Below are 17,323 nucleotides of genomic sequence, written 5' to 3'. Positions count from 1 at the left end.
CTCCAGAATGCACCAGAGACCTGGGAGGTCCGGGACTCTCAGGAATCAAAGGGAGAAACCTTAGATGAAATGGCCAACAGCCATTATAGCATTAACTTATAGCACCTCCAACAGGAAGACAGGACATCAAGGACTTCAAACTTTTAAGAGGTACTTCTGACATAAGGTCTCTCACTCATGGGTGGGACGAATGTCATTATAAAAGGTTCTTGTTACCGTTTGGATGTGCAATGTCACCAAAAGTTCCATACTTTGAGTATGTAGTCTACAACATGTGGCATTATTGTATGAGGTGAATGCTAGCCTACCCAAGTTATTGGGAATGGATTTCAAAGGTGAATTTAGCCAGTCTTGCTAGCTTGAGCACTTTGCTTCCCCCACAGACTGGTCCACTGTGGCTGCCATAATTTCCCTACCAAGATGGAGTGGTGAAATTATGAACCACTTCTCCCTTATGTTGCTTCTGTTGGGTATTTGATGATTGCAAAGAAAACTAGAAACCACCACAAGCACAGCCCCGCTTCTCTCTCTTTTGGACCTTCTGCCATGTGAGAACTTCTTTCCTGCAAAGGTGCAGCAAGCTCCATGCCAGAAACCTAATCTTGGACATCATGAGACTACAACTGTGAAGCACCTTGATATATCCTGAGTGACAGGAACTCATATATTAGTGAGAGGATAATTAGGCTCTGCGTGAGGGCTGATCCCCAGGAAGATGAAGGTATATCTAGCAACTTAGAGCTTTCAGCTTTTCTCCTTGTGCTCAGGAGGAGAATAGAGACGAGGCATAAGAAAAGTAACTCGGCCAGGCAGTGGTGGCACACGCCTTTAATCCAAGCACTCGTCAGGCAGAGGCAGGCGGATTTTTGAGTTCAAGGCCAGCCTGGTCTACAGAGTGAATTCCAGGACAGCCAGGGCTACACAGAAAAACCCTGTCTCAACAAAACAAAACAAAACAAAACAAAATAAACAAACAAACAAAAACAAAAACAAAAAACAAAAACAACAACAAAAAAAAGAAAAGTAACTCAATTGATGATAAATGACTTTGAATCACTGATTCATCACAAAGTCTCCACCCATATATACCGAGGCCTTTGTGTTCAGTGAACATCCAAATTGCCAGGAACTTGGGTGTGCCTAGAAAAGGTATGAAGCAGGGGTGTAGTCTGCCTCTGTCTGCTGTAGCCTGACCCTTTTCCCAGATAACCCTTCATCATTTTCACCACTCTTGAGTTGTCTCCCTCAGTTACATCCTGGTTTCTTTTCTATTAACTGACCAGAAACAAGCAAGTATTTCTCTGAATCCCTTAAGGTATTCTAGCTAGCAAGTGACCAAAGCAGAGAAGGAGACTATAAACCTCTCCAAATTTTAGCTCTATCTCACACATGCTGTAGGGAACTTGCGAACCTACAATTTGTGAATGACATCTGAAGTAACACCTGTTCTATGGAGCAGGGCTCTCAACGTGTGGACTCTGTACTCATGCTGATTAGTGTCAGGTTGAGCTGAATTGGAGGAGGAAACGCAGCGGATGTCCGAGGAGAGCTGGATATGCTATGGATGTGGGAGAAGCTGTTACATTTGGTGTCCAGAATTCAGTAATCTGAATTGAATGTGGATCCAGACAAAAAGCAGTTTAGTGCTCACCTCCTGCACCTTGAAATGCCCAGTGACTTGTGGACATAGGTCGATTAAAACCCCGAGTAGTTCCAGGGCTGCAATACCTGACTTTAGTCCTTATAGAATCTTATCCCAGACAACCCTGGGTCCTTTTGTCAGTCTGTCCCTCACACATTGGCTTTCCTTTTTGTTCTCCAGCCATGTGAAGCATGAAGCTCTCTCTACTTGGAGAAGTCAGGTTTTCCCAAATGGTAGTTCCAATATGACCTCTCCACAAATGTTTTCTGTGGATATTTAGCCTAACACAGCTGATTTCATACCCCTGCTCCACAACACCAGCCCATGAGAACAGAGTTTCTCCTTCTCCACCTACACCACTGCTGGTTATTGCTAGTTTTTCTTAGTAACACCCCTAGGATGTTGTACTCACTGATTGGATTCTTTTAGAGTTTTCATTTGTAGAAAAGCTTGTCTTTAGTTTTGGTTACTTATTAATTAAGCTTATAGACTTGGACTAAAGCATTTAATCCTCTACAGTATAGAGAGTCCTCTCTTTCAATAGTAGTCTTGGGAACAAAAACAAAAATCCCCAGAAAATTAAGAAACTGCATCTCCTGAGGGCCTTTAGATTTACTCCTGCAACATGATTTCTCACTGAGGCTGTCAGTTTGCCTCCCTTCCCTGGGAATCTTTGAATAGCCAGTTCCTGTAATCGTCTAAATACATAGCCACACACCCTTATACTATATCTGTTATTTATCAACAATCTGTGTCTATAGTGTGGATCAAACATGCTCTCTGATAGCTCATATAGTCAATTCTTAATCTCTAGCTTTTGATACAGCAAGGAACTAGCAGGATTTCTTCTTGTCATAGAGGACATGCCCTTGGATGAACAGTAGGGTGCTAGTTTCTTTCTTTTTTTGTTTCCTGGACAAGAGGCTATATAGTTTACACTGCCATATCTGTGAAGCCACAGACATTCACCAGAGCCCCTACCTAATCTTCTACAAAATGGTGAGACTTTCTTTCTGTAGGTTGATTAATATAAATCATTTTTCCAGTAATAGAAAAATAATACTACACATACACACATATAGTGTCTATACACATACAAAGTCATGTTTATATGGTCAATTTTAAATATATGTGTAGAATGTATGTATATATCCATATCCATGTGTGTATATATGTGTGTCTGTGCCTGTATATAATAAACTGTTTCAAAGAAAGGGGGCCTTGGTTCTGTTTTTAGGAACCCCTAATTAGCAACACAACTGCACACCTGTGCCATCTTAGGCTGCTGTTCTTTCCACCCACACTGCATCACTTTCCTGCATAGAAATACATACTCCAAATTGATAAATATGACATCAACTTACCCCGATTTAATTCTGAGTCCCTGTACCCTACACTGTTTTTTTTCCTTACCAATAATTTTGGTATTTAAATATAGCATGCTCACTAAAAGATGATAATTTGTTAAACATATTTTATCTAAGCTCTTGCTGTTTTATTCACTTGATGCACTTAAATGCCTAGATTTTCCCTATAACAATAAAATGACCAGCATTTCATCCACACATGCAATTAAAGATACTTTCATATTTACTTTATATAAAATTCCTGTAAATGTACTTATATTCTCCCACATCTATATTTCTCCTTTTGTGAGTAGTGACAAGTATTACTATATAGAATACCTACCTAGATATCAAAACTGTATCAAATAGCAACCAAAAATGGAGTTTTGTACCCCTTCAGGCACAGGTTGGATCTTGGAGACAGGGGTAATACAATGGCTATGTAGTCTTTCTTAAAATAGGGACTGGCTTGTCTAGTTACTTAATTGCTCTGTTCTGTGTGGAGGAAATGCAGTTGAGGACCCCCCTTGCAAATGTATGATCCATCTCCTACACAATCTAAGACTTATATTACTTTCTAATCACTCAAACATCTATAGCATGCACGTCTATAAATGTTATCACATATAAAATCAATTAAACTTTGAAAGTAGATTATATGAACACAAAAATAATTTGTATTCTTGAGTCTCTCCCAAGTAAACAAAGAAAGAGAAGTATTTCAGAGGAGTCAGAAAATAAAGTCTTCAGGAGAATGTAGCTCAAAGCCACACAAATTGTACAAGCCAAAATATATAAAGAACAATATAATATTACTGTGCACTTATTAATCCAGAAATCATTTACCATCAGATTCTATAAACTCTTTAATAGCTTCTAGAAGAGCTCACTGATGTCTTCTGAGAAATAAGCAGATCTGGGGATGTTAGCAATCATATGTGCATGTAATGGATGAGTTGTGTAAAGAAATCAAGTGAGGTTACAGTGGGACCTTTTTGAAGAGAAAAATATAAATGAATGACAATATATTTCTGATATTTGTTATAGTGTGTTACTTCCAAATGGAACAAATCTCTGGCTAATAAATTTATATACTATAATGTGGGAACATAGGGACTAGTCTGAGAAGAAATATTTTTGTTTTATTGAGAAGAAACTATTTTACAGGTAGAAATCCAGTGGGAATGTGCAGGTTAGATGTGAAAATGATCTTACCAAAGCAGAATTGCCATCTTGGAACACTGTCCTATTGCTGCTGTTTTCAATAACATAATGGTCACAAGTCAGAGGAACTGTGATGCAAACCAGACCCCTAGAGAGAGCAACTTCTGTACCACATAGATGGGAAAAGGCCTGTTAGCTTTCCACTTCAGTGAACTCTTATCTTGCTTCCTTTTTTTTTAACACTCCTCTACTCACAGCCTCTGATAGAAGCATGTAACAAGTTAAAAATAGTCGATTTGTATGGTGTCAGCATGCAAGAAGCTGAGTCGACACAGGGTGATGGCTGGTGTTCAACTGTATTGTCTTCCAGGCATTCTGTATACAATATAGATTTCCTGTGGAAACTCAGTGGGTGAAGAAAAGCAGCAATAAGTACCTCAGCCTTAGAACTGTCATGTTACTGTGGTGTGGTGTGATGGAGGTTTATCATGGCTTCAGGGCATGATTTCTTGTCAACTAAGAGTTCATCACAATCAACACTATGCCTACCCAGTGATCAACCATTCCCATAGTTGGAAAAAATAAGAGTACTATTTTTTCCTTTTATCTCTGAAACACTCTTTTTTTTTTTTTATGTTTGTTCTGTCTTGAGAAGACTGATCCATTACATGGGTAAAAAACATACTCTCTTTTCCTAAGCTGAAATGTTTGAGAAACTGTCTTTAAGATATATTTCTCTATTTTCACCCCTAGTGAAATAGTCTCCTTTAGCGTATTTAGGAAGTAATAACCTCCTGCCTCAGTCTTACTGCACAATAATTATTTTTAGAAATTTTGAAAAAATATTAAATGATTTGTATGCACATGTATCTTTGTGGAGTATGTACAACACATAAGTTGCCACGGAAGGCCAAAAAGTGGCAGAGAGTCAGAGCCCCTGAAGAAAGGAGTTACATAGAGTTTTTAACTGCTTAATATGGGTACTGGAACCCCAGCTCAAGTCTGTTGCAAAAACAGCACACAGTATTAACTGCGGCGGCATCTGTTCAAACCTCATTGTTGTTTTTACTAATCCGCAAACTACTCTTCACATACGCTGATGTTTCTAAATAGGATTCTTCTGATATAAGATAGAACTCATCCAATAATGAGCACACAGAGACTCCCACCCCCAGTTGTAGCTTTTAATTCTTTCCAGTCAGGAGCCATAAATTAAAATTATCTTCAATTTATTGGTCATGGAAAAATCTCCTCCTCCTCTTCCTCCTCCTCCTCCTCCCTCTATTTTTAGTTCATTTCCTTTCCACACGAAAATCTCCCAGCTCCAAACCTCCTAAGTATACATGGGGAGTTAGAAGCATTTGTTGAAAAATTAGTAGAGTTCAGGGTTGACACCCAGTCCAGAGCTTGTTCATGCTGCCATATCTCCCAGATTCAACCAGAACTTATTGGACAAGAGCATGAGTGAATTTCAGATTTTAAAATATTACCTAAGACTGAATGATTCCATTGCAGGACTTACAGTGCTTATAGGACCAATTGGTAACCAAACATCCTTCAGGCACCAAGAGTGATTTAGAAGATCAAAACCTGGTCATCATTTTATTTTAGTGGCAAGCTAAGAGTAGCTCCCTAGTTGAATAGTTCTACGGTTTATATTTTTCTACTTGCAACTCTCCAAGAATAATGGTGTACTGTTAACTAGAGACAACTGATTATCAAGCTATCAAGCACCTAACATCTACCTTATTATTTTCTATGAACACACTCAATGGAATGATTAGTCTACAGACTATAGTTTACAGGAAAATAAAACCACGGCCAGAAAGAATTTAACAATAAGATAGCTCAAGGCTGACTGCTGTGCAAGGCATCCTACAGCTGAGAATACTGTGAATTCATTTCATATTTGCTGTAAATATCAGACATCAGCTACACCTACATGCTTGCTGGCAGACTCAATGTGGAGATTTGGGATGCAATGAGTCTGTATGCAGCAGCATCTTTACAGCCATCCTTCTCAATTCCATCATTCAAGTACAGGTATGTCTCAGTTATCCCCTTTAAAAGCATTCTAAAATCAGACTTTGTAAATTTTTTCAAAGATTTTTTTTATATTTTATTCATAAAAGTGTTTGCTTTCATTTACACATCTCACCACATGTATACTTGGTAAACCTTGGAAGCCAGAGAAGGTTGTTAGATCCTCAAGAGCTGGTTATGGAGGCTTGGGAGCTACCATGTGAGTTCTGGGAACTGAACCTGGTTCCTCTGGAAGAATAGCAATTACTCTTAACCACGGAGCCACTTTTCCAGTGTTTTAATTCAGCCTTTGTACAACTTTGCATTTGTATACATCTCCAACACTGAATCCCTTCATTAGGATGGTTCTGCCTAACACGTTTTAACCAATACATTTGAGATTAGACAAGCTCACTGGACTTTGGTTTCATGCTGTTAATGAGGTACACTTCCATTCATGACCCTACTGCTAAGTCAAAGAAAAACAGATATCAGCACCCAGAGCAGATGCAGGTAGACAGTTTTAAGATGCGTCCCCTTTCTATACTGTCAGGTGTTCAACTTCACTTAGGAGCCTACTATCAACAGCCTAACACAGTACCTCCCACAGTCCAAATCTCAATGTTCAGTACTACATACAACAGTGGTTTTCTATCAACCTGTGAGTCGCGCCCCATTTGAGGGAAAAACAACCTTTCACAGGGACACATTAGACCATTGCAAAATACAGATATTTATATATGATTTATAACAGTTACAAAGTTACAGTTATGAAGAATCAATGAAAATAATTTTGTGGTTTGGGGGTCATCACAACATGAGGGACAGTAGTATTAAAGAGTTATAAGATTAGAAAGGCTGAGAACCACTGACTTATGGAATTAATTTACCCGTAGTCCTTTTATCTTCAGAAAAATCACTCATGTATACTCAATGATATTAATCATTTTCAATCTCCCTATTAATACAGTCTTTACTTTAAAAGAAATTAGAAAAGAAGAAAGAATATGTGATATATAGCACAAAAGACTTTATAGGTAGCACAGTAAATTGGAGGTTTCAACACAGCAGTTAGATGTGTTGAACATTCTACTAAACATTCTACTAAAACATGGGGGGAATGTAGGGACTTGGCAAAGTTGGATAAAATAATTTAGCTGAAAATTACTTTTTTTAATAGTGGAGTTTCCAGAATTTGATGTAGATTTCTGCAATGAATAAGTCCACAAATCCCAACTTGAACACCCTCTAGTTCCCACCTAATGGTATTGTGACCGTAGTAAAAATAACGGGTGGAGGAAGTTTAGGGATGAGGAAGGCTGAATGCAGGTAATGAATACAAATTGTGAAAGCGGATGTAAAGTCAATTGTTTTTTCTGGTTCTTACTCTGTCATGGACTTTTCATTTTTGTTGAAGAAAGTGTTCATAGAATATATTCCATAGTGAAGCACATAATCCAATATAAAACTTCCCTCTGTAAATCAATGGCTGTTCTAACTCGGGTTCCCGGAGTTGTACAGATTTTGGTCTGGTTAATTTGTATGTGAGAGATTTTCCTTTATTTGCAACCTCTTTTTAAAAAAAGAAAAAGAAAAAAAAAAAGAAAAGAAAAAAAGGGTTTTAAATTTTTAAAAGTTTTTATTTTAATTTTTTTTAAAGGTTAGAAAGTTTTAAAAGGAAAAGAGGATTTTGGCAACATTTACAAACCTTACTGGATATTTATCATACACTGTGGACAGCAACTAAAAGCAGACGGGTGTTCGAATCACAGGAATACTGCATTTTACACAATATGCAGGAAAAGCAAGGGGTTATTACATGAATAAATCCAGAGCAGTAGAGACTCGATTTTCTTCAAATAAAGGTCCTACTGTGAGGACTAGGCTACTTCTTTCTGTAAATAACGTATCCTAATATAATAAGTCACTATAGAATCAAAAAGAACAAAAGAAACACTGAAAGCAAAGCTGCTTTCCTGGTAGGTGATAGATGAAAGTGAGGGAGAAGTTGTTAAACAGTTATTGTTGGGAAAGAAGTCCTAGTTGAAATAGAAAGTGATAATACATAATTATAACATTAGAGGACTGCTAACATTTGGTCTATTTTTACTTGATTTAAAAAATTCAGTCACAATCATTTAAGAAAATGGTTACTTTATCAAAAGAACTAGAGAGAAAAAAATAAAAATCCACTAGATTATGCCAGAAGCATTGGGAAACATTAACTAAATCAAAATGAAGTAAAAATTATGTAGCTTATTAATTTTACTAGGGTAGTTAGCAGCTCCTGGCTGTTTCAAGGGCTAATGAAGAGATCATGAATTCCTGTATATTGAGGGAGAGTTTCTAGATTTTCTGTCTATTATTAACAAGGGGGATGCAAGCTGTGCTAATTAAGGGACTGTCATCTACACTTCACTACCCAGAGGGCAGTGGAGAAATCATTGAACAATCAATTACAATTACAGATAACTGAGAACAGAGTAGGGACTAGCACGCATTCCGGAGAACAATTTTGTTTCGAGATAACTTAAGAGTGTGGTGGATAAAATGGACCTTCAGGGATGGTGATCACACAGATTGCAGCAGCAGCTCATTTTCATCTGTAATCAAGAACTTGACCTATTGACCTCAATGTCCTACTAGGGGATATGGCACAAAGGCTGTCTTTAAAACTACTGGAATTAAAACAGACATTTTTTTTTCAGACGTAACTCTCCTTACACTACAGATATTTCAGACATCTTTCTCTTACATTCACAAGTAGCCAATTTCACAGACTCAAATGCTGCAGAAGCAGTCTCTAGATTCTCCACAGCTGTGCACATAAATAAGCTTATCAATCACCTCCTAACAAATGCCTGCAGGAGACGGAACACCGCCAAAATTATCACTCCAGTCTTCATAGTGAGTGATAAAATCAATCTTGGCAACCAATTGAGTGTGTTGATCTGTTTGGCATAATTTCCCAGGATGGATGCAATGGGTATTATAACCTACCATAAAAAGGATAATAGTCTTTGCCCCTAAATGGGACACACATTCACTTGGTATCAATTTTCCCAAAATTGAAAGGCAGTATTTGTTTTAACTAAGGGTTTATCCCTAAAATGAATGTTAAATGCAAAAGATTCATACAGCTCTCCACTGTGAATCTTGCTAGATTGTGTTTTCTGATAAAAAAATTAAAAATTAATATCATAGCAGTTTTCTGAACTCAGTACTTTATGGAAATGCTATTGAAGTCAATCTAGGAGTTCAATAATAAAACATATCTATCAGTGCTTTGACTAAAATAAAATAAAATAAAACTCCTAAAACCTGAATTAGAGATTTAAAACTATTAATAATAATACTTCTAGTCACGTGAATTTTTACTTTCCCAAGAAAGGAATAAAAGAAGGGTTATAATTTGGACAATTATAGCAAAAATAAAAGCCAAAGAAAATACAGTATAAGCAATCAACTAGATTACATAGGTATCTAGATTTTTATCATTGACTTTGCATTGATAAAAATGATCTTGTTCTAAATGTACCTCAATGACTGATTTGATCATGATTGAAAATGCAATATAAGTCAAGCATATAAAATGATAAGGTACCCAGGAAAGTTCCCTCAAAGACAAAATATGTCCAACACAACCGCTTTAGTACATTAGAGTTACCTTTGGGGAAGTCAATGACTCAATGTCTAGATTTCTTTCCTCGTTGCCTCAAAATAATCTTGACTGAAACATGTTCACTAACAATAGATGTTGGGAGCAGCGAAAATGTTGGCCCATTCTATAAGTAGTCACAGAAAAAGTATCCAGAGCCATGATAGACAAACAAAATATCCAGAAGGAAGACTGAGGCATCCACTAACGCAATGAAGTTCATACAATTATTTCAAAAAAATAATGGGAGAGTGAAATTTGTTCTCCATAGCTGGAATCTCTGTGCTTGGCCCTTGTTAGTAAACAGTAGTCCTTAGCAGTATGGAGAAAGAAAGGGATAGAGTATAATAAAGAGAAGATCCAGAATTACTTAGCTCTAGAAACTTAGACATATCATGGAGAACTCTACCTAAAGATGTGCAGTCTAAATTCAAATGCGTTCCCGGGATGTTAAAGATTACATTTAGGGAAGAAATTGTAAAAAATGAAGAAGAACCTGAGGGAAAGGAGGTCCAGCGACAGGCCCAAATTGGGAGTCAGCTCAAGGGGAGGCCCAAGGGCTGACATGAGTACTGATGCTATGGTGTACTTAGAAATAGGAGCCTAGCATGGCTGCCCTCTGAGAGGTCCAACAAGCAGTTCAAAGATTTAGATGCAGATATTTATACCCAAGGAATGGACAGAAGCTGGCGACCCCTGGGATTGAATTAAAGAAGAAGCTGAGAAGGAGGGCAACCCTGTAGGAGGACCAGCATTCTCAATTAACCTGGATGCCTCATATCTCTCAGACACTGGACCACCAACCAGGTCTTCTTTCTCCATACTGCTAAGGACTACTGTTTACTAACAAGGGCCAAGCACAGAGACTCCAGCTATGGAGAATAAATTTCATTCTCCCATTATCTTTTTGAAATAATTATATGAACTTCATTGCGTTAGTGGATGCCTCAGTCTTCCTTCTGGATATTTTGTTTGTCTATCATGGCTCTGGAGACTTTTTCTGTGACTACTTATGGAATGAGCCAATATTTTCACTGATATATTTCAGCATACACCAGCTGATATGAGGCCCCCAACACATATACAGCAGAGGAATTCTGGGTCTAGGTTCAGTTAGAGAAGATGCACCTAACCCTCAAGAAACTGGAGGCCCCAGGGAGATTAGGAGGTCTGGTGGTGATGGAGGGACATCCTCATGGAGACGCAGGTGGTAGGTAAGGAGGTATGGGATGGGAAACAGTTAGAGGGTGGACCTGGAGGGGGATAAAATCTGGAGTGTAAAAAAAAAAGATTAAATAAAACTAGAAAAAATTTTAAAAGGAAAGAAATTATGTTCTGTGAATTGAAGGTGATTTTTACCCAAAAGCTTTTTCTAAGTCATTCACTTCTCCTATTAAACAAACCTCAAGGAAGTGACAGAAGACTTACACAAACTGAACACAAATACTTACAAATGCTTACAGGTGACGATTTGGACAACAGAGTTTTACACAATATAGTAGAGTAAATAAATTTGCATTAAATGCTTAAACTTTCATTTGACACCACGGGATTCTCACTCATCTTTGTTAAAAATATTTTCTTCAGAAGACTTCACTACAAATTGAATAATATGCAAAGAAAATTTATTATTCAAAGTATAAATTAATTAGTAGAATGTAGAAGGAAAAATATGGACAGAACTATTTTATCCGTTCAAATGCATATTATGAGTACACTCAGTATGTATAAAATAAAAATTTTTAAATACAGTCCAACACCATTGCATATACTAGCAAGATTTTATCGAAAGGACCCAGATGTAGCTGTCTCTTGTGAGACTATGCCGGGGCCTAGCAAACACAGAAGTGGATGCTCACAGTCAGCTAATGGATGGATCACAGGGCTCCCAATGGAGGAGCTAGAGAAAGTACCCAAGGAGCTAAAGGGATCTTCAACCCTATAGGTGGAACAACATTATGAACTAACCAGTACCCCTGAGCTCTTGACTCTAGCTGCATATGTATCAAAAGATGGCCTAGTCGGCCATCACTGGAAAGAGAGGCCCATTGGACACGCAGACTTTGTGTGCCCCGGTACAGGGGAACGCCAGGGCCAAAGGGGGGGAGTGGGTGGGTAGGGGAGTGGGGGTGGGTGGGTAAGGGGGACTTTTGGTATAGCATTGGAAATGTAAATGAGCTAAATACCTAATAAAAAATGGAAAAAAAAAAAATAAATACAGTCCAAGACTCAAAAAAACATAATGAAAAATATTCTAGACAGATCACCAAATACTTTATATTTCAATTTACAGTTTTTATTTCCAAAATCACTTTCTGTGGATGTTCATAATCCCTGGGATTTTTTAAATTAGTTATAACATAAGGATATATAGCTTCTAAGTATAATGAATATGAACACCTAGAATTCTTTTTAAAAATTATTACAGACAACTGTATTGAAAGTGTACTGTCATAATGTATTTATCAGAGTAACAATCCTCTACATGATATTTTAAGTGAATGTGTCATTGAGGTGAAAGGTAAGCCGTGAGACACCAGATGGAGTACGTATGTGAAGGAGCACACTGTCTTTCTGTTTTATCACTCAGCTGAAGATAAAGTGAATTTGCACAGATTCACACACAACTTTCAACAAATTCAAATCCTAAGCATGGAGTATATAAATGAAAGTGTATTTTACTTATGCTTTAGAAACTCTCCTCTCCCTCTCTCCTTCCCCCTCTTCTTCTCCCTTCTCCTCTCCCTTTCTCCCTTCCCCTTTGCCTCTGAGTCTCTCGTCATTGCCTGAGTATTCAGGTTTCACCTAGGCTCTTCACAATCATGAACTTAAAAAAATAAGACATTTGACAAATAGAACCAACTAGAGAGAAGACAACAATTTAAAGGTTGGGGTTGGTGTGTACATTGCATAGAGGTGGAAATGAAGAAAGAACTTTCAGTTCAACACATGGTGGCTTCAGAGTTGAAATGGAAAGAAGGATCAAAGTTATTGAGGAAAGTCAAAGGAAGGGGTGAACCTCAAACCTGTGCTGTAAAGTAACATTAAGCATCCGTTTTCATTCCAGGGAGAGAAAGCAAGGAAGAAAAGGCAGGACTTACACAGAACTTACCTTTTGACTATTTCCTCCCCATTCCAGCAGGGCCTTCCTTCAGGGGCAGCCAATTCATTAACACAAAGCTGGTCAGCCAGGCCACCATAGAAGGACCCATGCAGCCTAAGGCTATTGATGAATTCTCTGAAAGAAAAAAACAAAAGAAAAACAAACAAACAAACAAACAAAAACAAAACATGTAAAATCCACACAGAAGAGTTGCATGAATATTACCACACATAATTTATAGAAAGCTATAGTTAACTTATATTCATGTCTCATATACTTTTCTAACAATAGGTAAAAACACAAGATTTCTATGCTAATATATAAATTTATCTTTAGAATAGAAAGTTTTCACTAGCTATGAGACTTATTTTAAAGACAGACATTATTAAATACCATGCACCTACACACACACACACACACACACACACACACACAGGCACGCACATACACACACACACACACACAGGCACGCACACACACACACACACAGAGGCACACACACACACACACACACATACAAACACACACACAGACACACAGGCACGCACACACACACACATACAAACATACACACAGGCACACAGGCACACACACACACACACACACACACACACTTTATTCAGTTTCCTTAAGCTGCTCCCTAGTTATTGGCATCTAAACACATTAAAACTCTTTATTTTCTATTTCGAGTGGAAAATGTGATACACCTACAACTCCCTAAGGGATTGCCTATTGAATAAAGGTTTAGTCAACTTATATCACATTTCTGAGTCTTTGGTCACAAATAATACAAAGTAGCATGTTTTACTACTCAAACCCTAGATATATAAAATATTAAAATAAAATTTAATGGAGTGAAGACTATTTTGTGTATCAACTAAGGTTTTGTTTTGTTTTCTTGATTCACATCCTATTCTCCTGCCCCTGAGGATTATAGAAGGGAAAAATTCAATGATAATGAAGGATTTTGCATTTTTTGCTTAAAAGGCCAAAACTGAGTTTTAAAATTAGGTCTTAAAAGGACAAACAATGTTTGCATTGCAAATTCAAGGGCTGGTGATAACCAAAATTCATAAAACATAGGCAACAGTGATGGCCTTCTGTAATCTAAACACACAGGAAGCAGAGACCGAATACCTCAGAGGCAAGCTTCTGGAATATCCATCATCAGTGAGCTCTGGCTTTAGCAAGAATGGAGCTAAAATGGAGAAAGACTCCAACATCATTTCCACACCTCCAATGTACATATGTACATAAATGAGTACCTACATACATAAAACTGTAATACACATACTACACACACATACACAATCAAAAATTAATGTGTAAAGTAAGAACTTTAGTATAATTTCTAGCGGAGATCATTAAGTGACATCATTCACTGATGTATACAAGGAAGGAGGGAACGACATTTCCTTAGTGTCCCACCCTATACTTACAGCCACTTTTACCCTGTTCAATGTCTTCATCTTTTCTGACACACTCCCAAGCCTACTGTGTATTTGTAGTGTGTGTTGTATGTGAATCTGTGTGTTATATGTGTGTTATATGTCTGTTTCTGTGTATGTTCTGTATGTGTGCTGTGTGTGTCTGTTTGTGTGGCGTGTGTGTGTGTTTTGCATGTTATGTGTGTTGTGTATGTGTTGTGTGTATTTCTGCATGTATTTTTGTTGTGTGTGTTGTGTGTATGTTGTGTTTATTCTGTGTGTTGTATGTGTCTATCTGTTTGTTGTGTCTGTTGTATGTGTGTTGCGTGTGTTGTGTGTGTTCTCATTATATTTTGCAGCTTCATCTTTCTCCCTGCTCTAGATAAAATATTCAAGCAGGCAGGGGCTCTTCTGGTTTTTTGTTTTGTTTTATTCTTTGCTTTGGATCTGAAGGTAATGATGACAACAGGAGTACATCTGATAAACTGTCATCAGAATAATAAATGACCAAATGCTAAAGAAGTAATCAGAGTATTTGGGTTGATACTTTGTGGAAAATCCCATCTAGTCAAATAAGTAAAATGCTTACTTTTCAAACTTTGTAAATATAAACATCAATGTAGATCTGACAGCTTCAAATAGGGACCAGAATTCTATATTTCACAAGGGCCAGCAGATGCTGTTTATACATTGTTCAAGATTCATGAGTGTAATGGATCTATGCTTTTACATAGGACACAGTGGATCTTGACAGACTGGGAGGTATGTGGGTCTTCAACCAGGAAATGGTGAACAAAAACATGGATGTTGATGGAATTTCACAGACAAGCACCATGCATTAGAAAAAAGTCAAAGGTACTCAAAAGTAAAGGGTTAGGGGAAGGAAAAAGAAATAGAGGTCAAATAGTCATGCAAACCATAGAAAGAGCAGAAATGAAGTTAGCAGCGATACACAATATAAAATACTGAGTCAATTAAATATGGTGACAACATGTTAAAGCCCCATTTCAGAAAATAACACATACCATGACCTCAGAACATACAGAAAGCCAGCTGGAACTGATGGGCAGAAGCTTTCTGCTTAGCCCCTTTCACAGGGGCCCAAAGTAATATGCAGACCATTGAGGAAGGAGAGTCATCAATAGATTTAGGTAGATATGGACCTCGCAAATTATACTGATCCCCCAGGTAAAATCTCCAACTGCTACAACACTATGACACGTATGGCTATGGGAATAATAAGCCATTTTCTGATTGAGTTTGAGGTCTCCTCCACAGTAGGAATTTTTGTCTCATTCTCCAAATGTCAAAAACCCACAGCTAGCCAGCTTATGGACATAGGTGGTAACCTACTGTGGTTATTTTTGCTTAATAGCTATGGCTATGGTGTTCAAGCTGCCCTCAAAATGTTTATATTTATACTTATAGATTAGTGCTACTTGCAACCTTGATCAGAGAAGCATTTTTCTTCAGTGTTCAATAGTCAATGCAGAGACTTACAACTAGTCAAAGTGCTGAAGCCCCATGAGACATTTGTATCAACCCCACAATGCTCAGGGACACTATAGAAGAGTGTCTGTAAGAGAAGGTGGAGAAGATGGAGCAATGCTGCCATTCGATGCAACATGACTGTTTCACTCTTGAATGCACTGCTGCTAGGTTCACCTGTAAAATACCTGTATAAGGTCAAGACAATCAATATCCAAGCATGGATGGGAGAGAGGCTTACAAAGCTCCACTCATAACTCTGTAGCTATGTGTGCTGGTAGGAGCTGATGGCTGCTGCTGGGCTGGAAGTCATTTTCTTTATAGACATTGCATATAGATTCTGGTAAACTTCCCATGCCCCAGTAGATGGCCCTATACTCATGAACAACAGTCGTTAGACTCAGTGGGTTACTACTTTTTGTAAGGAAGAACCACAAATAAGGTGGGAGATGCTATTGGGAGATGTTTGGAGGAAGGAAACGGGAGATGTGTTTTTGATTTTTGTTCTTACTTACTGTTCTATTGTAGGGATAAAGACACCATGATGAAGACAACTTATAAAAGAAAGTGTTTACAGACCCAGAAAGGCTAAGTAACAAGGAAGGCTCTAGGAAAGGGACTCATGGATCTCCTGGGAAGGAGAGATAGAACTTGTGGCAGGTGGGGATAGGCTAGCAGGGATTAGGGGAAGGGAGTAGGCAGGAGGGAGAAAAAGAGTGCTGGGAGAGACAACTGGAATTGGCAGGGAGGAAGGAGGCAGAAACCTAGTCCAGTAGAAATTCTTGGGATTCTAATGACCCTAGTGAGGATTCCATGTAAAAAGGATTCAGAGCCATCCCCTGTAACCGAGCAAGGCTTCCAGAGGTGAAACTGGGATGCCAACCCAGCTACAAAACTTTCACTCTATAGTCTATCCTGCCTGCAATATATACTGGGGCAATGGAGGCACAGAACTTGTTAGCCAACTAATGACTGTCTAATTTGAGGCCCACACAAGAATGGGGAACATATACAGTACACTGCCTAGATGTACAGAAATTAGAGGGTGGTTAGCCCAGAGACCTATGATAGAAAAAATATCAATTCCTAATATATTCTTATTTATAAATGTGTCTAGGGCAGTTGATGGTAGCAGACACTCAAACCCATAGCCAAACATTAGGTAGATCAGGATCCCACACTGGAGATCTTCATTAGGTACCTCCACTTGGAGCTCAGGGAACCTGATAGAAGGGGGGAAGGGAGGGGAAGAAATTTGGGAGCCAGAGGTATAGAGGATAGCAAGAGAGCATGGCCCACAGATATCAACTTAGCAGGGACCATAGGGGCACACAGAGATCAAAGTGGCCCTCATTCACTAAGTTCTCTACATATTTGACGTAGTTGTCAGCTTGATGTTTTTGCAGGACTTGCTAACAGTGGGAATAAGGATATCTCTGACTCTTTTATCTACTCTTTAGGACCCTTTTTCTC

General features: G+C 38.2%; 1 protein-coding gene across 6 annotated transcripts in view; it reads right to left on the bottom strand.

The window, feature by feature from the left end:
- Positions 1-17,323, bottom strand: part of Gpc5 (glypican 5) — a 1,432,992-nt gene that overhangs the window by 1,083,984 nt on the left and 331,685 nt on the right. For 5 of the 6 annotated variants that reach the window (XM_011244876.3, XM_011244875.2, XM_006518321.3 and 2 more), the window contains exon 5: positions 12,945-13,070. The exons of the other annotated variant lie outside the window; for it this stretch is intronic. In XM_011244876.3, coding sequence (XP_011243178.1) covers positions 12,945-13,070 — 126 coding nt within the window. The remainder of the gene's footprint in view (positions 1-12,944; positions 13,071-17,323) is intronic. 6 annotated transcript variants of the gene reach the window in all.

The sequence above is a fragment of the Mus musculus genome, chromosome 14, assembly GCF_000001635.26.
Source record: "Mus musculus strain C57BL/6J chromosome 14, GRCm38.p6 C57BL/6J".
NCBI classification, from domain to species: Eukaryota; Metazoa; Chordata; class Mammalia; order Rodentia; family Muridae; genus Mus; species Mus musculus.
The sequence above is the reverse complement of the archived record's forward strand: the minus strand, read 5'-3'. Positions and strand labels throughout refer to the sequence as shown.